The sequence below is a fragment of the Apiospora phragmitis genome (genome assembly GCF_038363925.1).
Source record: "Apiospora phragmitis strain CBS 135458 chromosome Unknown utg000003l:1.0-2676785.0:1.0-2680665.0, whole genome shotgun sequence".
NCBI classification, from domain to species: domain Eukaryota; kingdom Fungi; phylum Ascomycota; class Sordariomycetes; order Amphisphaeriales; family Apiosporaceae; genus Apiospora; species Apiospora phragmitis.
Window position 1 is genome coordinate 1,669,088 of NW_027117401.1, and position 24,867 is coordinate 1,693,954.

Genomic DNA, 24,867 nt, shown 5'->3' on the forward strand with positions numbered 1-24,867 from the left:
AACAAAACCCAAGCATCTGTCATCTCATGTATTTGCATAGCTTCGGGAGTTGAGATGGGACGCGGCAAAAGGCAAATCTGGGGGAAGCTGGGGTTGAAATGAGCATTTTTCGGCGTGGAACCCGACAGGGACTGTGGTCAGACTGATGGCTTTGTCTGGAAAAGGCGAAAAGCGCCGAACGCACCCCTGGCTCGGCATTAGGGCTTTGCTAGATCGGCGAGAATTGCCTGTCCCGGCGCTGGATCCATCGGCCCACCCACCCTGTCCGACGAGAGGATGGAGGAATCAAGACAACTCGCTTGTTTCGAACGCCTGAGGTTGCTTTTAAGCTTAATTCGGCTGATGATCCTCCCCCGCATCATCTATAGCCGTTACCCCGGATTTCTGACGATTGATTCTGTATACTCGACGAGTATAGCATCAACACGACAACGCCTCCAAGCCCAAGAGCATCGCAAGTCTTGTCTTCCCCACCAGACGCGACACCAGCTCGAAGTAGAAGGTGGAGTATGCTAAGGATGGATTTGTCCGGCCACAACCCCTTTGATTTTTTCCTTCGCTTTCTAGCGTATCCGCGTTAGCCAAAACTTGCCAGTTTGTCGCTGTTCTCGCGTCTTCCATTTTCTACTTTGCTTTTCTGTTGATGTGACCTTGACCCTAGACCCTGGGACGAGTCGCGACAACCACCACCCCCACCTCGTCCTATTAATTAAACTCGCTCTTTCTTGTTGGGTTGGCGACAAAAAACCCATCTGTTTAGAGTACCATCAAAAAGTACTCGGGTCGCATTTAATCGAGAGCAAGAATCTCCTGCGGAAGCTGTGCGGGGAAAGTTTACGCGAGACATACACGCCGCCATGGCTTCATCAACACCCTCCAGACAAGATGCCATCTTAGAGGACAGCAGCTCCTACCCCTCCGCCGCGGACGAGAAGAAGGAGTGCTCGGACTCCGAGGTCCGGCCCATGAGCGACCTGATCCGGGACGCGAAGCTGGCGACGGAGAAGGAGCACTCGATGAGCCTGTGGCAGGGCATCCGGCTCTACCCCAAGGCCATCGCCTGGAGCGTGCTCATCTCGACCTGCATTGTCATGGAGGGCTACGACGTCTCGCTCGTCAACAACTTCTACGCCTTCCAGCAGTTCAACCAGAAGTACGGCGAGCGGCTGCCCGACGGCACCTACCAGGTTCCGGCCGCCTGGCAGTCGGGCCTCAGCAACGGCGCCACCGTCGGCGAGATCATCGGCCTGCTGGTCAACGGCTGGGCCTCGGAGCGCTTCGGCTACCGCTACACCGTCATGGGCTGCCTATGCCTCGTCGTCGCCTTCACCGCCATCTTCTTCACGGCCCAGAACGTCGTGGCGCTGCAGGTGGCCGAGATCCTGTGCGGCATTCCGTGGGGCGTCTTCCAGACCATCACCATCACGTACGCGTCCGAGGTCTGCCCCGTCGCGCTCCGTGGGTACCTGACCACGTACATCAACATCTGCTGGGGTATCGGCCAGGAGATCGGAATAGGGGTCATCATGGGCAACCTCTGGCGTACGGATGAGTGGGCCTACCGGATCCCCTACGCCCTGCAGTGGATGTGGCCAGTCCCGCTGATTATCGGCATCTACTTCGCGCCCGAGTCCCCGTGGTGGCTGGTCCGAAAGGGCAAGCTAGAGGATGCGAAGCGGTCACTACTCCGTTTGACCACCAAACGCCAAGAGTCCGACTTCGACGCCGACGAGACGGTGGCCATGATGGTCCACACGACCGCGCTGGAAGCCAAGATCACGAAGGGCGCCAGCTACCTGGACTGCTTCCGGGGCACCGACCTTCGCCGCACCGAGATTGTGTGCATGGCGTGGGCCATCCAGAACCTCAGCGGTAACTCCTTCTCGAACTACTCGACCTACTTCCTGGAGCAGGCCGGCATGCCCGCCGACAAGGCGTACGCCTTCGCCCTGGGGCAGTACGCCATCAACTGCGTTGGCGTCTTCGGCACCTGGACCCTGATCACGCTCGGCATCGGACGCCGGAGCCTGTACCTCTACGGCCTCACCTTCTTGTTCTGTATGCTGTTGGTGCTTGGCTTCCTGGGCCTCGCTCCCGACAAGACAGCCAGCTCCATGGCTACCGGCAGTATCATGCTGGTCTGGGCTTTGGGCTACCAGCTGACCGTGGGAACGGTGTGCTATTCCCTCGTGGCTGAGATTTCCACACGCCGTCTGCAGATCAAGACCGTCGTCCTGGGCCGCATCCTATAGTAAGTTATTCCATGCGGACTGCATTCTACTACTAGCGGATCAAGAGCTAACCCGAGAAACAGCAACGTCGTCGCCATCATCTGTGGTGTCCTCACCCCATACATGCTTAACCCTGGTGCTTGGAACTGGAGCAACTTTGCCGGCTTCTTCTGGGTAAGTCCTCCATCTCCATCATGCTTTCATTCTCGCATCTCCCTTCCGACAGAGCCCTGACTGACTCGAGTCTACTCTAATAGGCCGGAATCTGCTTCTTGTGCCTGGTGTACTCCTACTTCCGCATCCCCGAGCCCACGGGTCGCTCCTTCGCCGAGCTCGACCTCCTGTTCGAGAAGGGCATCAGCGCGCGCAAGTTCGCCACGACGGAGATCAACGTGTTCGAGGAGCATGTCGACCCGGCCACGGCGCAGAAGTACCGGGACCAGATTGCTATCACGCACATGGAGAAGCAAGTCTGATTCGGGCTTGATTGCTTGATTGATATCATGATGATTCACGCTTGGATGAGTCATGACAGAGAGAGAGAGAGAAGTTTTTAATGACTATGAACGACCATATGTAACGAGATACACCCTTTAATTATTCAAATAGCCTAATAATCTCAGAAGGAGATATCTTCTCACTCTTGAGCACAATCATTTTGAAACCCATTCACACCGGAACTTGGTGATCTTGCTCCCATCCTAACCCCTACGTAGTATATCCTGAAAAGTTAACGCCCCGACTCTTACATACAATTCATTCCATCATGCGTCGTACGTAGTCGCCCTCGCCCCCATATTCCGTGCCCAAAGACCAAGAAAAAGAAAAACCAGCCAAGTCATGATCGCATGTATGCATGTTCCCACCCTACACCAACTCCCAGCCTTCCTCCTCGGCCTCTTTGATCCTCAGCTCCTTCATCTTCTCCATCGCCTCCACCTCCTGGGCGAGCATGCGCTCCTTGCTGTTGACGCCTGGGTGCTGCGCCTCCAGCTTCTTCCGCTGGGCCTTCTCCCGCGCCGCCACCATCGTCTCCCGCGCCGCCATCATCGCGTTGTTGTCGACCACGACGGGGTACCACGTGTACAGCTTGACGGCGCCGAACTCCTTGAAGCCCAACTTGGTCAGCAATCCCATGGCGGGTCCCGTCGCCGTCAGCGTCGCCACCTGGTACCCCAATGCGCGCGCGTCCTGCATGGCGTACGCGGCGAGCGCCTTGCCGATGCCCCGGCGCCGGTGCGCCGGGTGCACGAACAGCGAGTGGATCGACGCGATGCCCGAGTGGCAGTGCAGGTAGCCCGTCCCGATGTACTCGCCGCCCCGCAGCCGCGCCGCGAACATGCGGAACTGGTCCCGGTACACCGATGTCGCGACGCGCGCGTACACCTTGGTCCAGTGCAGCACGTCGCACTCGGGCGCGCCGTGCGCCCACGCGCTGACCCAGCCGACGATGCCAAGCGAGCTCGTAGACTCGATGACGACGCCCGCGGGCAGGCCTGGGAGCTGCGCCGGCGATGGTGGCGGGTGGTGCGGTTGACGGTGCGGCTGGTGGCGGCGCATGCTGTGGGTGGCCGTGGCGACGGCGGCCGATAGATCGGCCAGCGGCGGCTGCGACGAAGAAGAAGATGAACCTATACTGCCATCGAGGCTGGCAGCGGGGGTGGCGATGGCGGTGTTGGTGGCGGTCAGGTCCGCACACATGACGGGCTCCTCTTCCTGGCACGAGAAGCCGGAGCTCTCGAGGGCGCGCTCGAGGTCGGGCTGGCGGTGGGGGCCCGTGACCCAGTTGAAGCGCTGGAGGCGGCGGCGGAAGCGGTTCTTGACCATGTTGATGGCCTCGGACAGCTCCGAGGCCGGGATGATCTGGTGCTCGAGCCCGTTGTGGTCTTGGGCCAGGTTGCTGCTGGCCAAGTTGGTGATGGCAGCACCGCTGCCGCCGCCGCCGCCACTATTACTACTGCTGTTGTTGTTGGTAGAGCCCTGATGCTGCTGGCGCTGCTGCAGGACGTGCGGCGGCGGCGACTCCCACCAGCGCACGAACCAGTCGTGGCCGCCGTAGAACTTCTCCTCGACGCCGACGGCCTCGTTGACGTGCTTGGTCAGTTCGGCCTTGTTCTTGACGTAGAGCTGCTGCAGCTGCTCGTAGGTCAGCGACGACAGGGCGGGGAAGGAGGTCGCGGATATGGCGGGGTGAGACGCCATCTTCTTTCTTTTTGTCCGTGTCCGTAGTAGAGTAAAGTAGGTACAGTAAGTCAGCGAGCGTGCTTGCTTCTTTCTCTCTGAACTTTCCTGTCCTCTCTCTCTCTCACTTTCTAATAAGGGGATAGATACCTATGCAAATGGGCTGCCAAGATATGAAGAAAAGAAGAATATAGTCAAATCAAATGAAAGAGGACGAAAGTTTAATTCTTAGGGATATATATTTCCGACTCAATTGATGAGGCTGATATCGGATGAAGAGCGACCCCTCGTGATCAAAAAGATGGATGTGTAGATCAGATCAATTGGACGGACGGACTTCAGTTGAGAAGACCCCGCATTGCTTTCGTTGGACACACGTGAGGTAAGAAGGAAGAGCTCTGGGGGAGAGGGAGGAGGCACGCAGCTTAGGTACGCGTGTGCTCACTGGGCATTCCTAATGTTCCATCGACCAGTGTAATCAGTACCTCATGCCGAGGGGCTACGTAAGGTAGAGAGCTGTTAATGGTCCGATGGCGCATTTTAGAGCTTGCGTAGAGCTGCAAGCCACTCACACCAACGTCAACATCTCAGCCCATGTCAAAGTAAAGCTCCGAATCACCGATCCATCATAATTCGCCCGTCGACGGGATGGGGGGTCCTATGCATCCAAATCTGCGGACTGCCATCTGCAATCGATACGGACTGACAGACGGAGAAGAAGTGACAATGATATACATATATTCCGATATATCAATTGGATCCTTTGCCAGGCTCAATCCAGCTTCGTCGAGCTATCTATTATTAGACTCGGAGTCGGCAGTTGCAGCACCATCTCCATCCCGTGCCTTGACGAACTCAGTTTCGAACCCGAGCCCACTCTCCTGCCTCACCACCCCAAAGACGCTACTTGAGTCCAGGCTTCTCCCACCACCCTGCGAACTCTCCCTCCATTCGTTAGCCTTCTTCAAGTTCTCCAGAGCCCTCTGCCCAATCCGCAAGCTGACGCCCTGCCGTTCCGCAATCCCAACCCCTTGGCCCACGTCCTTCATCGCCAACTGCAGGTCGGACCACGGCTTCTGGCCTGGTCCGGGACAATAGACGCCCGTCGTCATGCGGGTTGAGTCCGAGTGCATCACTGGCCCAAAATTGAGCTCCAGAAGACGTTCCAGGGTGGCTTCCGGCAGTCCCGTCTTGGCGGCGAAAACGTGCGCTTCTGCAATGATTTGCATCAACGACGCCATGAGCACATTCCTGCCCAGCTCGTCAGTCAGGAATGCAATTAGTGTCTTTTAGAAATATACTTATATATATTCCGGGCGGGGCTCAGGCTATCGAGAAAAACGCAAACTTACCCGGTTGTCTTTAGAAGACTGGCTTTCTCTGGTTCTTGCCCGACGACCAGCACCTCCCGCGCCAGCACACCTTTGAGCAAGGGGGACACGGCATCCAAGGCAGCATCAGACCCAGCGAACCCGGCCAACAGCTGCCCAGCTTCCGCGACAGGTGTGGCCTCGAAGACGGGCATGGCAGCAAAGTGGGCCCCCTTGGATGCAAGTGTTGCGGCCACGGCCTGCGTCGTGTCGGGATGGACAGTCGTCGTGTCCACAATCACCTTGCCCTTCACGTCGCCAGAATGGACGATCTGCTCTGCGATAGAAGGACCGCATCGTCGGCGTTTGACTGAGTAAGTTCGAGTGAATTCGGTTAGTTTTCCCGACTTCTTTTGCTCTCAACCCTCAGGAGACTCGTAACTGACGGGCTCATCGATATGAACACGATGTCGCCGTCGCGTGCCAGTTCGGCAATGGACTCGCACTTCTTGGCCCCCAGCTCCTCCAATGCCGCGCAGCGTGATGGGATGCGATTGTACACGCGCAATGGCGCCTGGTCCCCCCAGTCGCAGTGAGATGTTTCTGGATGTTCTTCGCCATTGCACTTCCTATGCTGCCCAACCCGATCCAGCCCACCACCGCTGGCGTCTTGCCAGCTCCGTCCGACGGAGACGAAGACGCCATGATTCTAGTATGACTACAGAAATCGGTTGGACGGTTTGGGGATGGGTGATACGCTGTCTTATATGTATGGCGGCCTGACTACCTCCACTACTGATCACTCCTTTCGGTAGGCTTGACTCTTGAGCGGGGTTCGGTGATAAGGAGGAAAGGTCGGCGACCGAGCCGGGGAGAAGTTCCGAAAGGAGACCCATCCTTCGAAACAAAACGTCACGTTCCGTCTTCCAGTATTCAATCCCGCCTGAGTCTAAAGCGAAGTGTAGCGGATGATATTTTGCACGATGCAATTCTGAGTATATGGCATAGTTGAATGGCCAAGGATTTATTTTCGGTGCCGTCTCAAAATGAGAATACATATCTTCTTACATAATCCCTAACCTTTGAGAATAGCCTGGCCTCGCTTTCTTCACACCCTTCTATTCCACCTGCCGTAAGGATGGATCATGATGCCCCTTTCGCCGGGGCTCACGGATAGTAAAATTAAGCATGTACGCTCATTAATGCGTTCAATTTTAGTAAGAGCTCTGATATACTGCGGTATCGTATGCGGCGATAATGTATTAACCTTTGCTGTTATGGTGGCGCTGTTCATCAACCTTCTCCGTACGTTTCTTCCGTTCAAAGTTTGGAAGTTCCACGGATTATAAAACGGAGATAGAAATTTTCACAATCTGAACACGGTATGATTCCTTTGTTGTATTACTGGCACCGAATTATAAAGGTATGGTTGGGGAGGAGGTGGTCTTTCCTGTACATTCACCATTTGTCCATCGTCACATCACCTCTGGAGTAGCGACCTCCTTCACAGTGATCCCCCAATCCCAACTCGATACACCGTTTTCACAGCAACAGATCGCGCAGGCACTTCTTCTGAGAAACGCTTACCAATTGTTAGCAATGGCGTTCGTTAAATTCTCTGAAATGCCCACAGAGCTACAGATCGAGGTTTGGCAGTACGCATTGCTGGCCGAATCCCAAGACCGTGTTGTGCTGCTACACAGCGACGATCACGTCATCCCCCTGCGACACTTGAACAGCCCATTTCTCTCGACTACCGCACTATCCCGAACCCAAGCCCGACGGTTCTATACAGTGGCTCTCCAAGTGAGGGATGTACCGCTAGTCCCTATGACCAAACACTACATAAATCTCAACACGATCAACCAAGAGGTCCAGTGGCAACCGGAGTACAATTGCTTTATCCAGATTCATTCGTACAGACGACGAGGTACCGTGTACCTCAATCCGACCTATGACACGTTCATCACAGGCTTGGATTTCACAATGCACTATGCGAAGATGCCGTCTGAAGCAGCAGACGTTCGTCCCATGGCGGAAGTCCTTCCTGACAGGGCCTGCAAACAGGTCCGAAACCTCGTCCTGGCCCAGCGCAGCTTCCAGCACCGAGACAAAGTGGGTATAACGGTTCGCTTGCCGGCCTTCGATGGCCAAGTGGGCGTGCCGGACCTGGTTCTCGAGCACACTATCTACTCCCGAGTAGACGCCGAGCGGCGCTGGAGGCGGACCTTGTTCAGCAGCTGCACCACTTTCCAGCACCTCTGCGTGGGCATCCAGCGTCACGAGATATGCTTCGGAGATCCCTCCGAGGGCGAGGACCGTTACACGCTGCGGGGGCCCTCAGCCTGCGCCTGGGCTCTCCTGGGTGAGCTGCCATTGATTGGGGGCCGCCGGAGCGAAATGGCCATTTGTGAATGGCGCCTGGAAGAGAACAAGGTTGCACAGTTGGGAGCACGAACCTGGCATGACTATGTGGCCGATCCGGACCATCTGGTCAATGGAGGAAATAGAAGCACCATGCACGCGGTAATGGCCATATTCCAAGGACGTCGACGATACTCGAGCCGGACGGTGGCAAGTAGCACCCCGCTACCGTGGACGTTCCAAACACCGGGGGTGTGGCATACTTCATGATTGATAAAGAAAGGACTGCACGCTCTTTAGCTGGTTTCCCCGGCACCTGATACAGGTAGTCTGTGAGCTTCAGGTTGATGCAATTGAACAGTCTGGACGAGATAGCGGACCTTGTGGTGTGGTTATTGGCCTAGATTGCAGGTAGGTAGTTACGGATGATATTGCTTATTCATAACCACAACATGGAAGGATATTTAAAAGGAATACGTGAGCTTATTGGAGTCCCTCGCGGCGGTTCTACTACAGCTCCCGCAGGTAGTAGTGCGGGGAAGTGAGCGCCAAGCTCTCACCCACGTGAAGCACGCTCATCAGTGATACCTCAATGTTCCTACCTACTGAACTAAGTAAGTTGTCTCAGGATCGGCACCGGGCGTTCTGTCTTCTGGACGAATCAAAACCCAGATAGAGCAGGGCTTGGCTACTGGGTGCCGATGATACGTAGCATTGAGCCTGTTGGCGGTGTTGAAAGATAAGCAGCTCTGGCAGATGCCCACGAGGGCGACGCTGCGGCCAGCCCTTGCATGATTTTACTCCTAGCTTAACATGAGTAGACGATTGTAGCACTGAAACGTATACGAGTTCAGAGAAAAAAATAGGAGTAAAAGGGAGCCGAGTATAAGAAAATGGAACCATACACCAAACCCGAGGAGAAAAAGATCTCGAGGCACAACAACAACAGAAGCATGCCGGCGGCCATGACGAGATAACGTCCGTCCGCGCCGGGCAGCGCCAGGGCAACAACAACAACGACGACACCCTAAGCGACCTGAAGCGCGAGCAGCAGCAGCAGCAGTATGAGACGCGGCACAACGGCACGCTGGAGCGCAAGCTCAAGTCGCGGCACGTGCAGTTCCTGGCGCTCTCGGGCGCCATCGGCACGGGCCTGTTCGTGGGGTCCGGGCAGATGCTGTCGGTGGCGGGCCCGCTCTCGACGTTCCTGGCGTACGCGCTGACGGGTTGTAATTTGTACGCCGTCATCAACAGCCTGGGCGAGATGGCGGCGTACCTGCCGCTGCCGGGCGCCGTGCCCGTCTACGCGTCGCGCTACGTCGATGAGGCCCTCGGCTTCACGCTGGGCTGGAACTACTGGTACCAGCTCGCCATCGGCGTGCCCATCGAGGTGACGGCCGCGGTCGTCGTTATCGGCTACTGGCCCAACAATCCGGTCCCCGACGTCGTCTGGATCACCGTCCTGTTCCTCGCCATGGTCGCCGTCAACTGCTTCCCCGTGCGCATCTACGGCGAGGCCGAGTTCGTCTTCGGCGCGATTAAGTTAACCACCATCATCGGGCTGATCATCCTGATGCTCGTCATCACGCTGGGCGGCGCGCCCTCGGGCGACCGCATCGGCTTCCGGTACTGGGTCGACCCGGGCCCTATGAACACGTACCTGGCCTTGGGCGCGCTGGGCCGCTTCCTGGCCTTCTGGAAGGTCTTCATCCAGGCGACCTTCGCGTACGGCGGCAGCGAGATGGTGGTGATCGCGTCGGGCGAGACGGAGAACCCGCGGCGCAACATCCCCAAGGCGATCCGGCGCGTCTTCTGGCGCATCCTGTTGTTTTATGTCCTGGCCATCTTCCTCGTCGGCCTCTGCGTCTCGTCGCGTGACGACCGCCTGCTCGACGCCATCGCCAGCGCCGCCCCGGGCGCCGCGCAGTCCCCCTTCGTCATCGCGATCCAGAACGGCGGCATCGCGGCGCTGCCGTCCGTCATAAACGCCGTCGTGCTGTCGTCGGCCTGGTCCGCGGGCAACTCCTTCTTCTACGCGTCAACGCGCGTCATGTACGCCGCCGCGCTCGACGGGAAAGCCCCCAAGTTCCTCGCGTACGAAAAGTTCGGCGTGCCCTACGCCTGCGTCGGCGCCACCACCTTGTTCTCGTGCCTCGTCTACCTCAACGTCAACCACCGCGGCGCCGACGTCTTCTTCTGGTTCTCCAACCTCTCGGCCGTCTCGACCCTGCTCGTCTGGGCCGCCATCAGCTTCACGTACTTGCGCTTCCACGCCGGGCTGAAGCACCACGGGATCCCGCGCGCGTCCCTGCCTTACCGCTCGCCGCTGCAGCCGTGGCTGGCCTACTTCGCCATCGCGTTCTGCCTCGTCGTCGCCCTCTTCAACGGGTTCGACGCCTTCTTCCCCGGCAAGTTCAGCGCCAAGACGTTCCTGCCGCCCTACATCGACATGCCCATCTTCGCGGGCCTGTTCATCGGCTACAAGCTGGTCAAGCGCACCAAGCTGGTGAAGGTGGCCGACATGGACCTCTGGAGCGGCAAGGCCGAGATCGATCGGCTCGAGTCTACTTGGGTTGAGCCGGTGCCGAGGAACTTTATCGAGAGGATATGGTTCTGGATCGCTTAGAGCGGTTTCTAGTTTCCAATCACAAACATCGAATCTTTCGCTGAAACATATGAAGATTTAATGCAGAGCCAGTAATATCTTCAATCAAATAATAGCCTACTTATCGAATATCAAGATATCCAGATCATCCCTTCTTTTCCTTTTGACCTTTGAGAAAAAAAAGAAGAGGGCGGGTCGAAGGTCTTATGCAAATGTCACTTGGTCGCATGTGGATTTTTGTGCAGATGTACTTAATGTAATTATGCAAAGTGCTTTCGTCATCGGGCAGGTGCGGCTCAAGCTCTCGATCCCGTACTCGATCCCTAAGACAATTGAAGTGAGGGCAGGCACAATTGAGCATGTTCTATGATGTCGCATGACGACATTGTGCTGCCATTGTTTGTAGTTGGCAGCACCCTTGGGGTAACGGCGGAGTAGGCGTGCCTGGGCTCCCTTCCTTAGGGTCCTGCTTCTATTCAATGGGATGGCATCCATCATTTGATACATAACACTACTTAGTTCCCGTCAAATCTATTCATCAGATCAGACGAACTGCAGAGCCTGTTTTCTTCCATATACAAAAATAACAATTACATGTTCACCCTCCGAAGAACATTACTGAGCCAATCGTCAAAAGGACTCTTTAAACACAACCAACGTATCATTCTCAGAACCATGTCTTCCTCCGGCTTCTCCAACACCAACACCGGCGACAAGCCCGCCGACCCTTACGGCGCCGCCAACGCCGACCCCAAGGTCACCCTCAAGGAGAAGATCGAGGCGCTGAGCAAGTTCGCCAACAACTGCAAGTTTGGCATGATGACGACGCGTGACACATCCAACGGCAAGCTCAGCTCCCGCTGCATGGCTGTGGCCGGCCAGGTATGTGACCAACTGATTTGATTGCACCTCCTCCATATATCACTTCACATTTCCCTTACCCCCTCTCTGCAGCTATGAGAACTGACAAACGTTTCGCCCAACCCACAGGAGACCGGCGGCCTGGACCTCCTCTTCACCACCAACACCGAGTCGCACAAGACGGACGAGCTGGCCAAGGACTCGCACACCAACATCTCCTTCGTGGACAGCTCCGGGCAGTGGGCGTCGTTCGCGGGCGACGCGTCGATCGAGACGGACCGCAGCGTCGTCAAGAAGTACTACAGCCCCGCGCTCAAGGCTTGGCTGGGCAACCTGGGCGACGGCAAGCACGACGGTTCAGAGAACGACCCCCGCATCGGCATCATCCGCGTCAAGACGGACTCGGTTTCCTACTGCCTCACCGACATGACCCTCGTCGGCCGCATGACGGAGATCGCCAAGGGCGCCGTCACGGGTCAGCCCGCGTCGATCAACAAGCTGCGCTTCATCACCGAGGCCGAGATCCTGCAGTGGCGCGCGTCCGAGTCGCTCCGGATCTAGTGTGGGCTGATCATACATTCCATGCGTATGTTGTGAGGTTTGCTGCTGCCGGGCGATTATGAAATTGGTCAGGAGAGGGATGCAGAGCTCCCGCATAGCTGTGAGAACTACGACTGTCATGAGATTGACGTTTATTAGTACAGCACTAAAGCCCATCAATTAAATGGTTAAAAAACACATTGAACGTATAGAATGTTTTCGTCGCTCATGATCCATCCCAAAATCAGCGAGAATGCACGGTTGAGTGCTGATAGGATGTTGGCTACCGACTCTCGGCGTTAGTATTACTCTTTTGGAATAAACGGGATGTCTCAGGAGGGAATAAAGGCAATTCCTCGAATAATTAGTGAATCCATCCCCCTTGAGACACTGGGATAACGAGGAATAGGACGGAATAATCCCCGAGTTGCTTGCTTAACTGTGTGTATTTCTGTCTACAATAGCCGGGCTCTAAAGATCACAAGCCCAGCCTCAGCGGATGGCACCTGGCCCAATCCCCTGTAGGCTCCTTCCCCCTTCAACATCCTGCACCACAAATTCCGGATTCTTATCTGATAACCACTTCTCAGTCCTAACATATCCTTCTCATCGCGAATCATAATTATTCTTCTTCAAGGTATGAATAGTGGGTGTTTCTTTCTCCCTTTGCGCGAATATCCTCGATACAGATGGCTAACTTGACCTACACACCAACCAAGATGTCTCCATTGGAAGAAATCTATCTCGCCTGCCTACATCACTTTTTCAATTATAGCCAATACCTAGAAAAGGAAGGTATCAATTATTAACGCGGCTACAACGGAGCAGTTACGAAAGCAAGCCCGAAAGAAAACCCAATCCCCCACACTATAATGCTTAAATTACTCAAACGAAGCGAACAGCGAACGAAGCTGTCCGCCGATGAATGTAATGATGACGATAATTTTTATGAAGCAGCCACACGCTCCAAATGACAGACACCAATAGCAACAAGCAGAAGGTCTGAATTTGACGTTTGGCGACGAGGAACATGGGAAAAATCTCAAAAACGGGCCTTTGGTGATTACCAGTTGATGAGGAGAGCAGCACCGCCAAACAAGGCGGCAGCACCGACAGCGCCAGTCCTCATGGGCGCAGCGTTCAGGTTGCTACCCTCCGAAGTCGCGGCCGGGCTCGTGTCGGTAGGGGTCGGGACATCGCTGGTGAAAGGCACGCCGCCGCTGGTGGAGGAGCCGCCGTTGTAGGCCGGAGGGGGCGCGTTGGTGGCGGATGGGTCGGGCGCCTGCGAGGTGTTGTCGGGGTTCAGGACCTGGTTCATGACGTGGACGACGCCGTTGCCGACGAGGATGTCGGGGACGGTCACGCGGGCTGCGTTGACGAAGACGGCACCATCGTTCTCAACTGTAATCTTCAGGTCAGTGCCGTCCGACGCCTTGATAGTTTCGTTCTTCAGATTGCTGCTGTAGGCCACGGTGCCGGGGACGATGTGGTAGCCCAGAATCTTGCCTACGTCCTGCGATGACATGTTGGCGAGCAGGCTGCTGATGGAAACAAAAGCATCGTTATCAGGGGCAAATATGGTCACGTCCTTCATGCCGTCAAGCTGCGGGCCCAGGTTGGCTGCCTTGACGGCACCTGACAAGGCCGTCAGGTTGGAGTTGGTCATCGTAGCCGTGTCGTTCTGGGGAATGATGAGCACGCGGTCAATGATGTGAATCACACCGCCCGTATAGTTCACATCCTAATACGGTACACAGGTCAGTCAATCCACCTCTGTGGTCTTGCGGAATTTGCGTGGGAGGAGGGAACAACATCATGGGGGGAACTTACGGCGGTCTTGACAGTGGAGTAGTATTTGAGCCCGCTGTAGGCCACGACCTTGCCGTCCTTCTTCTGCACCTGGACGACCTGACCGTCGGTGACGTTGGTGTACGTCTGGTTGTTCAGCAGCGTGTGGGGGAACACGGGCTTGTCCGAGAAGGCTGACGACTGGTACGCCCCCTTGATCACATGGTAGTTGAGCAGGTTCGCGACCCAGCTCGAGTCCTTGACGGAGCCCCCGTAGGTGTTGACGGAACCGTTGATGACGCCGTTCAGCGCGTCGTTGTTGGGCGCGAGGAGCGTCACGTTCTGGGCATTGTTCAGCGCGTTCAGGATGTCCGGGTTCGCGGCCAGCAGACCTAATACGCATTGTGAGTCAGTGGCTGAGCAAGAAGTCTCGCGGGACGTATCGTCGTCGAGGGAGGACTGTGAGCTTACTGTTAAGGACCGACAAGCTGGAGTTCTGGGAGTTCAGGGCATCAGTCAGGGACTGGGCCGTCACGGCACTGGCCAGCGCCAGGCTGAGAGAGAATTGCTTCAGGTGCATGTTTTAACTGTCTTTTGGAGAGAGGGTGTGGGAGTTGTTGGTTAGCTCTCAGTTTGCTCTCAGTTTAGGACACTAGGGCTTGATGCGATGATACAAACTTCCTTGGGACTCTCTTGGGATACCGAGTGCTTTTAAGCACTCGAGGCATGCTGGAAAGCCCGGATCATATCATCAGTCACAGTCCCAGCTTCGGAGGGGAGGCGCAGCTAGACAAAGTGAAAGTCATGATGTCGACCAGCATACCTGGTAAGATATTCCTCTCAACCCCCCTGTTTCCCGCGAGTAACCCAATCGGCGGTTTGGCCAACATATCGTGGCCCATCCATGTGTCGTTTGGGTCTCTCGCCCAACCGACGAACTGGCTCAGGGCCGATCACCCGGCCAAGAACTCTGTTTAGCTCTGAAGCTTCCTTGGCCCATGTCTGTGTGTCACAGGCAGGTCGCAATTGCCGAAACGACGTACTCGTTCAAACCTGCTTTGCGTTTGTTTAGGAAAGAATCACGGGCGTTGTATGGATTACTAAGGATTTAAGGCTTTACTGGTTCAGACGACGGCGATGTGGTGAGTGGTAGAATGAAGATGCCATCGAGCACGAGCCAGAGTCGAATACCACGACGACGGATGGCCGATCAACGGGCAGTCAGCTGGCAGGTTCTTCATTGGTCGGCCATCGTCGCTGGCCGTGGTCGTGGGATTCCTTCACCTTGTTAATCCTGCTCCTACGGTTCTACGACCTACCCACCTACCATCAAGCAAGAAAAGAAAGACCCGGAATTGAGGCATGAAATGGTTTCGATGGACGGTATATACGAACACTGCATGTTGTCTTTGCCCAATCCAGGAGCTGATGGTTCTGATATTGAGAGTCGATGTCGTCACGACTTTGCCAAGCAGTGCTTGCTCAGCCCAACGTTTGGCGGTTAAGACATGGCCGTTTCTTCAGCGCTGTCAGTGCTGAACAAGGCCCCCGCAATTGGCCACGCGGGAATCTGCACAGGCATCTGGGGTTTCTGGCATCACACGCTAAACAGCTTTCTACTTAAGTGACACGAAGTAACCTTCAGTATTACTTCACGAGTTCCAATCAACGCCCTAGAAAACGAAGTATACACTCAGAAGTGCTTGTTACTGAATACTGCACACGTGATAGCTAACATAGTATCAAAGTGACTTAATTAATCTCTCTGGAGGGTCAAATAGAGTGACTTAGTAATAGGGCCGAACAAGTACGTACGTCCTCCAAGTAAGGTTTCGCCAAAGGGAGCTGCTGCACATGCACGGCACTGACGGCAGGTGCTACTGCAAGTTCAGATTGACACTATCATGTCTGGGTTGAAACTTGAAACTGCAAGTATTTGCTATCTTCCGGGGCGAATAAAGAGGCGCGGTATCACGCTGTGTGTTAACGCGGCCCCAGCTGCGTCTGGTTTCCTTGAGTGACTGGGGTTCTGGCAGGCTCACTTGGCAGTAGAGTTCATGAATCATCACCATGATCTCTGGGTTAGGCGAGGCAGGGTTTCACAATCTCAGGGTGTAAATGGAGGCGCAGCCGCGCAGGCCTACCTGTAGGACAGTGGGATAAAGGGCGTCCAACACTAAAAAGCCGCCAACCGCTACCCCGGATTACGACCACCCTTGGGCTGACTATCGAGAGCCTGATTACTTCTTCCACGTGGAAATATTCACCAGTAGTCTGGCCGACGGCCGCATGTCGGCGACGGAGCACCGCCCGGAGGCCTCAACTTGGCTTAACCCCCCTGCCTCCCCCCTCCTCCTTTGACCAACTAACCTCGCCTGGTAGAGAACAGCATGGCTTGCGTGTAAGAAATCGTGTCACCACGAACTGAATTTTTCTTCATCGGCCCTACTGGCAAACAACATGAAGAGCCTAACGACATTCACTTGGGTAGACCACGGGATCGATGCCCCTTCCTCCCGGGCCATTCTCGTGAACCTAATCTTGCTGGTCGAGTGTCAGTCTAATAATAGCGATGGAACGAGTGTAATAAATGTAAAGTCACAACAACACCTGGAGTTTCTGATGTTCTCCTCGCACGAAGTCCTTTTGAAGCGATCTTGCTCCATATCCGGGAACCTTTGACCGCTTTCATCACGAAAGCCCGTCGGGGAAAGACTAATAATACTGTGCGCACACCACGTGGGGCAAGATATCATCAGTAAATCCTCAGCCTCCCCCCGGCATCATTGGTTCCTTCCTCCCAGCTTCCTCCTTTCTTCTTCTCTACCTTCACTCCCCCATCGCCTCCAACCACTCCACAACCCCGAGAAGCCCACTGCCAGCCTCGTAAGCAACCCACATATCCACCCACCCCGCGCACCGCGCCTCCTCGACCTCGCCCTCGGTATACCGCTCCTCGAACGGCCTCTCGATATAGAGTGCCCGCAGCCCGCACTGCTTGGCCCCCCACAAATCGCCCAGGTGCGCGGCCACGAGCGCGACATCCGCCGGCTCGAACCCTAGCTTCCGGACCGCGCCCAGGTAGACGCTCGGGTCGGGTTTATACGCCATGCAGGTGTCGGACCCCCAGATCTTGGCGAACCCCAGCGCGTTCCGCGCGTTTCATGACGTGAGCAGCGCGACGGACCCGTCGGACAGCGCCGTGACGGGACCTAGTTGGGCGAAGCGGGCGATGGCCGCGGCCGAGTCGGGCCAGGCGTCGAGCTCGTGCCAGAGATGGACGAGCTGGTCGGTTTGCTCTGGTGTTGTCCAGAGGCCGTCCAGTTTGAACTCCGAAATCAAAGTCTCGAGGTTGCGCTGGTGTAGCTCCTCCTGGGAAAATGAACGTGGCCTTTCCCGCCTCCCCATTGCCTTCCTTGGGCCGCGCATCGGAGTGGATGTATCTCTGGTACCTAGACCTAGGTAAGTATCAATGAAATGACCTCAGCAGAAAAGACAAAAAGGCTTATGTGCAAGTCAATGTAGGCGACACGAACCATTGGAAAGCGAACCACTCTCAGTCACTGAAGGTCATATCCTTCGCCCTCGTCAGGATCGCCTCATCAACGCCGGACGACGGTTCCTCGATAACCTTCCGGGCCGACGCTTCCAGCCCCTTGGCCAGGCTGTGGCGCCAGTTGACCACAGTGCCGTAGACGTCGAAGACGTATGCCTCGGGTCTCTGCTGCATTGTCGCCGTTTTGGTCTCCTTTCACCCTGTCTGCTCTGCTGCTTGAGCTGAATGATGACAGATAATTCTTCTCATTCTGGATGGGCCTTCCGCAACGCCATTATATAATCACCCTATGAGCTCCTTTACCTGTAGTCAATTACAAAGTAGGTAGTCTTGCTTGCGTTTACGAACGTAATTGGAGATGTCGACATAAGGGCGCGCCCATGTTGGTTTCCCCGTAATCCATCGTTCTCCCTTTGTCTTACCGCTTCATGCCTCCTAGCTAAGAAAGAGGACCCATGACACGCAACTTCCCCATGCGACACACGCAAGTAGACCTTGCGGGAGATGCCGATGTTTTTCCTACATTCCCCTGTATCAGCAGACTGTGTTACGACAAGAGAATAGGTCTGCAGCTGTACGTGGCTGTCTTATTCTTTTCATTCAAGGTGTTGTAGAGATACGTCATACCCAATAAGTGTTCGAATACTAGGCATTATCTGTTACAGAGGTTGGTAGATAGATACATGTAATTCCTCAAATAGCATATGTATGGTGAAGTTTGACAGAATACCGGAAAGCTCCAGCTTCCTAGCCGGCAAAACATTACCCTCGGCATTCCTCCTTTTCGTTCTATGTTCACAAATCCTGTTAAACACTATGTACTCTTTCTTACCCCCCGATACTCCGGCTAAGACGTCTAATCACTTTCCCGAAACCATCAATGCCTTCTTGTCAAGCCCGCCGTTGATGTTCGGCAGAAGCTTCGTGTACTCCATAGTCATCTCCTGTGTCTCGTAGTTCCAGAACATGTTGGTCCAGGCGTACCTGATATCCGCCGACGGAAGCCTAGCATCAGTAGCAGCAGCAGCAGCGAAAGAATCGTCGCGCAGACCCTGACCTTGCTCCTGGCTAGCCTGAGGTTGTTGTTCTTGTTGCTGCCCTTCAATGTGCATCAACCCCACCATGGCGCGCGCCAGGCTCACGCCGTCCCACGGCCCCTCGCGCCACCCATGGCCCATCAGCAGCCCGACAGCAGCCAGCCGCACGTGCCGCACGCGGCACTTGGCCGCCACGAAGGCGAGCAGTGGCAGGATGCCGACATCGTTGGTGAAGCCGCCCTCGCCCTCGAACGGCGGCGAGGTAATCGCGAGGTAGGCGCGAACGTGGGCGAGCAGGATGTCGAACTCGGCGGCGAAGCTGTCGTAGGCCGTCTCGGACGGGTCCAGGCAGCACGACGTGAAGATGGTGGCGACGAGGTGGTGGATGGTGAGGAACGTCAGCAGCGGGCGCGCCGCCGTGTGCGCGTTGCGCTCCGTCGCTACGAGGGTGCTCAGGCCGAGGCCGAACTCCTGCAGCCGGGTCAGGTATAGTGCTTGCTCCCACGCCAACCCGTCCTTGTCCACGCAGAAGTCTTGGTGGAGATTGATCCAGAGAGCTTTGGCATAGAAGCCAGCAAGGGAGTGGAGTATCCGATCCCATATAGCCCTGGCTTCGACGCAGGAGTGGGGTGTTGTGTCTTCACTTAGGCAGCAGACCGGGAAGTTCTCTTCGTCGTCCGAGGTGGGCGAGTCACCGTTCAGAAGCAAGTGATAGGCCGACTTGCCATGTGGAAATGGCACATTGACCGTCGCAATGGAATGCCGCGAGAAGATGTAAGCCATCTCATCTAGCTCTTCATAGGCCTCGTTAGGTTCGAATGCTTCCGGTGGTTTCCATTTGAACACATGCGACCCCCTTTGGCCCATCCGGTTCAAAACTTTGATCCCTGACCTCACTAGGTTCCCCGCCACATGGTAGTTCCCCCGCATGTTTTCAAAGACGATAAGGAGTAGATTCGCAGCCATGGCCATTCTGTCGTCGATGTTGTTGTTTCTTATGTCCTGTTGCAAGTATGATATGGCTTTAATATGGTGGTCGAGGGCGGCCTGGTGATGTCGATTATGGATCGAGCTGGGCCACCAGGGCCGGTCTGCCGTCTTGATCCAAGGATAATCGGACTTTAGGTCAATGAGGGCGCGAGAATAAGCACCAATACCCAGTATGGAATGTCGGATGGCTTTCATCGTCATGCCGTCCCGGAAGGACGACCGGATCCAGAAATTGGAGTTTGGGCCTTTGCCTGGAGATAAGTCGTTGGCAACACGTTCCCTGAACAGCGTCATGTACCAGCCATCATCACCGCTGGCATCGAAGCCCAAGCCAAGCTGCATTGGCAACTTTGGCCGGACATCTGTCGTGGAACGTAACAGTGCGGCAGCCTTTGAGGCAAGACCTGCCTGGGCAACACGAGGTAACAGTTGGCGGCTGGGCGGGACTGCCTGCTTCGGCGCCTTGGGGAGCGCATAGCCTTCGCATACAAGGCCAACACTTTCGCATTTGGCGCATCCAGGTTTGCCCTCATCACATTTCACGTGTCTCTTCTTGCAGCTAATGCATCTGTATAAAGGCCCTCGGTGTGGACGAGAGGTGACATGGAGAAAGCCACGGCCTCGTCCTCCAAGGTATCGGGTCAGTATTTGGCAATAACCAACGAATAGTTCAAAGATGCTTACCCAGTCTTGACCTTGGGCTTACTGGCGCGTTTCTTCTTCACTCTATTCGTACGGTTCTGGGAGGTCCGGGGAGTACTGCCCGTCTCAGACCGCTCTGGCGAGCTGCTCCGATCACTGTGGTTGCTGGAGCTACCACTCTGCGAACTGTTGCGCTTTGGTACAAGTAAGCTCCGGTTGGATTCCGGAGAACATTTAGCTGATGGCCGAGATCCCAAGTCCTCACGAGGCTTGGGGTCAAGTGCGGCTGTTGGGTGGCTCCTGGGCGATGCTTTGAGCTTGACGCTGACGTCAAATAGCTTTGATGGTGCAGTGTGAATGGGAACCGGCTCAGCTAGGAAGACGCCGGCTGGCCTGTGGTTCCGAACCGCCATGGCCTGGATCTGATAAGTGGTTCAGTCATTGGTTTTGTGTTTCACCGAGTCGGTCATGGCTTATCACTTCAGTGGATGAGGGGCTGCCGCCAAGCTCAGACTTGATATATCTTAATATACCCTAAGAATCGTGGGCTTTCTCAGTCTGGTCGCAGTATCTGGCTGATATGTAGATAGTAGTTCGGATTAGAGAGAGTCAGTACCGTCGCGACTGATGACGTTGCCAAATGGCAATACGTCGGTCAATTGAGGCTCGCGTGCCCGGTGGGCGGGTTATGATGATCTTGGCTGAAGCTCTTGAGTGAGAGAGATATTGTAAGACGACCCAGGCATGCGGAGAAGACCACGAGCACCAGCAAAGGCGACAGGCGGGAGGGAAAAGCAAAGAATGCGAACCAATCGCCAAGTCCAGTTCTGCAAGGTTATGTGAGAGTGGCACATAGAGGGTTAGTCTAACGGGCAAATCTTACTGCATTAGTGCCATAGAGCAACCCCTGTTGAACTGTCAGCAGAGCCACCTGCCACCCCCAACGATGGCGTGGTCGGGCGTTGCCTGCGTCGAATTTGGTTCAATGCCACTGTATCTCGGCAGCAATTTGCAGAACTTTTGAGGAGGATTATTTAATTTCCTCGTGGTTCCATGCGGCCGGGCGGTCTGTTGATATCAATGGTAGTTACATATACATGATATGGTTGGTGTTCATGTCGCCAAGACGAAATGATATAATTGGCTTCGCGAGCTCTACTGTTGCATCTGCATGGCGATCCGAGCCAATGGGTACCAATATGCTCGCTGACCATGGACCATAGAAAGCGTTTAAGCTTCTATTTATGCCGTGAAGCGGCAATTAATTCACCGCCAATTCCGGTATGTGTTCCGCGACAAGTTTTGACGGGCAGGCGATGATCTTTTACCTGGCCTGAAGGATTCTTCCAGTGTTCATGCAATCGAGATATCTTAGCGGTTGCCATAATCGCATAAAACGCCATCTCTCAGCCACCACCTAAGCCGCTCGGATATGAAACTCACGTAGTTTCCATAGTGTCGTGAGGCAAGGGGTTTCGTTCGCCTTGTGCAATGTGTTATGCTTCCTGATCCTTGACCCGCCAGAGGAGAGCAGTAGCCACGGTGTGGTGCTGACGTGATGCTAGCCTTATAAGGCTGATCAAGAAGCCATCAACCGCGGCTATTGAGCCCGAGCGCGAGGTGCCGATGCTGTAGCCTAGACGCTATATCAGGTCTCCTCTGTTCCTTATCATGTAGAGGCGTTCTGATCCTAGGAAAACTGTATGAGGTACGGGGCCTCGGGGCATAGTCTTGAACAGTGGGGGTCAGGGTACCGGTGCCGCAGCCCATTCGCAGCTTGGCCAGCTTACCGAAAGTACTTGTCAGACCAAAAGTTCCCAGGTGCGCCTGGGTATATATTGGCTGCGTCGTCAGCTGCCTACATCTTGGTTGGAACCCGCCAAATTATGCAGCGTCAATCGTCAGCTTGGCCGTGATGTCAGACAGCGTTTGCAGCGATGGCTCGTCAAATCACCCTTTGCATACACGTCTACACGATCCGTACATACTCAGTGTGTTCCTCATGACGTTATACAAGGTCGCCCAACCCGAATCGTCACCTGATTCAAAGCTTCAATTCGTTGACGCGGGGCGTCTGTGTCGGAGTGATCGTTACACTGGCTCCGGGTTGTACGTGGACACCTGTGCTGACTAGCGGCTCTTCCGGAGTGCTCGCGTTTAATTGAATCATGAAAGTAGACTGGTGGTACAGGGCGCTTAGATCGAGCTGGAAGGTACGCGCGACGCTTCCCAGGTTTGTTAACACGAAGTTGTCCTTCCCGTAGATATATCTCAGCTGGTAGGCTTGCTGGTTGAGCTCGATTGTGGCAGCATCAACCAAGCGCGGAGCCACCAAGAGATCAGCATCGACCGTTGGGCGAACGCCTAGGAACTCTGCGACCATGACCCAGGCGTAGACACAGGGATACCGTAATAATGCGCCGCTCCGTGCCATGGGCTTCCGTCTATATAATAAACGTAGTCCATATCGTAACGCTCTCCCATGACGTAATCTTCACTGCGACCCATCTCGGCCACTGTCTCAAGCTGTGTGCGTAGGATGTCTCCTCTCCCGCGCCAGGACCAATATGCCGCGTCCCAGCACCAGTACCGACCAGCAGCACAGAGGTCGTATGGTCCACCATCGCCGATTTCGCTGCGCGTGTAATTGGCAATGCGGGCGGATAGGAAGGTTGGGAAACGCTGGAACTCGTTCATCTCGCGTTGCACCAAGTCTGTGACACGACTGGTTTGATTTGGGTTGGTGGCACCAAGCATTACGGGTAGGATATTGGCCAGTAAGTGGATATGGTCGTGGACGATACCAGATCGGTCGACCCAGTCGACGAAACGATTGTTCTCATGGTCCCAATATCCCATCGGAAGTGGCTGGACCAAGGCGTCAAGGAGTAATTTGGCTACCCCTTCGTAGTGCTGTGCGCTATCATTACGACCTAAAACTCGCTCAAGTTGGGCAAGAAGGCCAAAAGACCGAGAGGCGAGGGCCGATGACATGGTCTCGCGTCCATCCTTCATCACTTGGTCCTCGTAATAGACATCAGACCACAACCGGCGGAGGGGGTCTATATGCGACTCCACCAGCCACATTGCCCCTTCTATGCTGACGATATTGGCACGAAGCCATTCGAAGTCCTTGGTGCGGGCGACGTAGAGCCAGACCGACTCGACCAGCTCAACATTGCCCGTGATCAAGAACATATTGGCATTGGTGGCACCATCTTCGCTATTGCGTCGTATGTGGTACTCGCGGCGGCCATCCGGCTGCAGTGAGCATGGGGCACGCCAAAGTTTGCAAGGGTCTTCGCGGGCCAGGCGAAGATCGAGTTCAATCATCCGGCGCACCACCGCAAGATCGAGGGAACTGCCCGACGCAATCCGTCCCTTCACCTGGAACTCATGGTCGACGTCAGGATACGTTCCTTGGTATGTGTCGGCCAGTGTACTGACAACGTATCCCTCGGAGACGGGGTACTCGGCGGCGGCTGTGCGCTCAACGATGCACGGCAGCATGGTGCCCCAGTAGAAGCCAGCGAGCGCATCGGAGAGACGACCGGCGCCAGGAAACGCAAGAGAGAATTCATCGCCATCGATGTCAGCGTAAGGTCGCGCTCGATGCTGTGTGAGGAAGACCAGGGAAGCGTTAACGGCGAGACGGGTTTGTCCATGCTCGAAATACACCGAGAGGGAGCCATTGCCAGTAATCATCCAAGCCGAGTCGCTGGAATTGGACAGCTCGGGCAAAATCCAACCACGGCCATGGCCTTGCAGAGGAACGTGCGATGCGTTGCTTGGTAAAACACATTCGCCATCAGTCTTATCCAGAAGAAAGACCAGGCTTGACGGGAAGCTGAAGACGAGGCCCGATGTTCCGGATGTGGCAGTGGCTTTCCAGATGCGGCGATCGACTTGTGCTAAATCGCCAGCGACTGGGGTGGGGGCGAAGCTGCCCCAGCTGAGACGCTGGGCAGCAACTGGAGAACAGTGGAAGATAGCAGGGTCCATGTCAGCATAAACATATTCATGTTCACTCTCCCTGAATCTCACGGCAAGTATATGGCGACACGACACGACACGATACGGCAGCGAAGATGGTAACAAAAAGAAGTCTCAAGACAATTACTTAAGTAAGTATGTTATGTTACTTTACAAGAGGATTGAATTGAGGAAGAGGAAGGTTTAGGCTAGGTTACTTAGGTAATGTCTAGGTAGATGCGGGGCAGTCGACCCCGTGACAGTCGCAGTTCCCTTTCAGGGAGGGCAGTGACAGAAGCTCAAACTGGGAAATATGACCTCGTTTATTATAAGTAGAAGAGCAAGGAAACAATATCAGCTATTATACATTAGGAAGAACCACGATGATGGGAAAATAAAATCGCAGAACCATGATGACTCGCTAAGGGTGGTGGCGTCCATCCATCTCCCGAGGTCTAGCTGGTCTTCGTTCTCTTGGCCGCGCTATCCTGCAATCCGAATTCAAGTGAGGCCCTTCGCTTACTGCTGCCGGACGCACTAGAGGTTATTCGTCTGATGTCAGTCATAGAAGTAATGCCAACACACGTGTGTGTGTGTGTGTGCGTCCGTGTGTGCATGCAGTGGGGGAGATTCAACAACGTACCGCTTGATCACGCTCGCGACCGGCGTGTCTTCTTCGTCGTAGCCATCACTGCTGTCATAGAACAAGCCGTCTTCGCTTTCGGCCCAGGCGGGCATGGCCTTGTCGGATGCCCCTCTTGGTCGGAGTTGGTGCTGGCCCGACAGCCCC

The 24,867-nt window shown here is 55.2% G+C and overlaps 10 protein-coding genes across 10 annotated transcripts; 4 read left to right on the top strand and 6 right to left on the bottom strand.

Moving 5' to 3' along the window:
* Window positions 1–857: 857 nt before the first annotated feature.
* On the top strand, window positions 858–2,707 carry PG994_002873 (maltose permease MAL61; the record flags this gene model as incomplete). Its single annotated transcript, XM_066854282.1, has 3 exons — window positions 858–2,251; window positions 2,315–2,405; window positions 2,489–2,707. 3 exons carry the CDS (start codon window positions 858–860, stop codon window positions 2,705–2,707), a joined length of 1,704 nt encoding a protein of 567 aa, XP_066720137.1.
* Window positions 2,708–3,098: 391 nt separating this feature from the next.
* Window positions 3,099–4,433, bottom strand: PG994_002874 (acyl-CoA N-acyltransferase; the record flags this gene model as incomplete). The annotated part of the gene is made up of 1 exon (XM_066854283.1): window positions 3,099–4,433. One exon carries the CDS (start codon window positions 4,431–4,433, stop codon window positions 3,099–3,101), a length of 1,335 nt encoding a protein of 444 aa, XP_066720138.1.
* A 770-nt stretch (window positions 4,434–5,203) lies between these two features.
* On the bottom strand, window positions 5,204–6,427 carry PG994_002875 (NAD(P)-binding protein; the record flags this gene model as incomplete). The annotated part of the gene is made up of 4 exons (XM_066854284.1): window positions 5,204–5,663; window positions 5,765–6,092; window positions 6,147–6,296; window positions 6,349–6,427. The coding sequence occupies 4 exons, from the start codon at window positions 6,425–6,427 to the stop codon at window positions 5,204–5,206; spliced, it is 1,017 nt and encodes a 338-aa protein (XP_066720139.1).
* Window positions 6,428–7,345: 918 nt separating this feature from the next.
* Window positions 7,346–8,356, top strand: PG994_002876 (uncharacterized protein; the record flags this gene model as incomplete). The annotated part of the gene is made up of 1 exon (XM_066854285.1): window positions 7,346–8,356. One exon carries the CDS (start codon window positions 7,346–7,348, stop codon window positions 8,354–8,356), a length of 1,011 nt encoding a protein of 336 aa, XP_066720140.1.
* A 322-nt stretch (window positions 8,357–8,678) lies between these two features.
* Window positions 8,679–10,712, top strand: PG994_002877 (uncharacterized protein; the record flags this gene model as incomplete). Its single annotated transcript, XM_066854286.1, has 2 exons — window positions 8,679–8,700; window positions 9,013–10,712. The coding sequence occupies 2 exons, from the start codon at window positions 8,679–8,681 to the stop codon at window positions 10,710–10,712; spliced, it is 1,722 nt and encodes a 573-aa protein (XP_066720141.1).
* A 654-nt stretch (window positions 10,713–11,366) lies between these two features.
* Window positions 11,367–12,113, top strand: PG994_002878 (uncharacterized protein; the record flags this gene model as incomplete). Its single annotated transcript, XM_066854287.1, has 2 exons — window positions 11,367–11,573; window positions 11,682–12,113. 2 exons carry the CDS (start codon window positions 11,367–11,369, stop codon window positions 12,111–12,113), a joined length of 639 nt encoding a protein of 212 aa, XP_066720142.1.
* A 1,042-nt stretch (window positions 12,114–13,155) lies between these two features.
* PG994_002879 (uncharacterized protein) lies at window positions 13,156–14,460 on the bottom strand (the record flags this gene model as incomplete). The annotated part of the gene is made up of 3 exons (XM_066854288.1): window positions 13,156–13,833; window positions 13,923–14,272; window positions 14,352–14,460. The coding sequence occupies 3 exons, from the start codon at window positions 14,458–14,460 to the stop codon at window positions 13,156–13,158; spliced, it is 1,137 nt and encodes a 378-aa protein (XP_066720143.1).
* A 2,249-nt stretch (window positions 14,461–16,709) lies between these two features.
* PG994_002880 (haloacid dehalogenase) lies at window positions 16,710–17,610 on the bottom strand (the record flags this gene model as incomplete). The annotated part of the gene is made up of 3 exons (XM_066854289.1): window positions 16,710–17,012; window positions 17,064–17,332; window positions 17,445–17,610. 3 exons carry the CDS (start codon window positions 17,608–17,610, stop codon window positions 16,710–16,712), a joined length of 738 nt encoding a protein of 245 aa, XP_066720144.1.
* Window positions 17,611–18,296: 686 nt separating this feature from the next.
* On the bottom strand, window positions 18,297–20,575 carry PG994_002881 (uncharacterized protein; the record flags this gene model as incomplete). Its single annotated transcript, XM_066854290.1, has 3 exons — window positions 18,297–20,022; window positions 20,148–20,521; window positions 20,564–20,575. 3 exons carry the CDS (start codon window positions 20,573–20,575, stop codon window positions 18,297–18,299), a joined length of 2,112 nt encoding a protein of 703 aa, XP_066720145.1.
* Window positions 20,576–22,149: 1,574 nt separating this feature from the next.
* PG994_002882 (uncharacterized protein) lies at window positions 22,150–24,107 on the bottom strand (the record flags this gene model as incomplete). Its single annotated transcript, XM_066854291.1, has 2 exons — window positions 22,150–22,542; window positions 22,563–24,107. 2 exons carry the CDS (start codon window positions 24,105–24,107, stop codon window positions 22,150–22,152), a joined length of 1,938 nt encoding a protein of 645 aa, XP_066720146.1.
* Window positions 24,108–24,867: the final 760 nt, after the last annotated feature.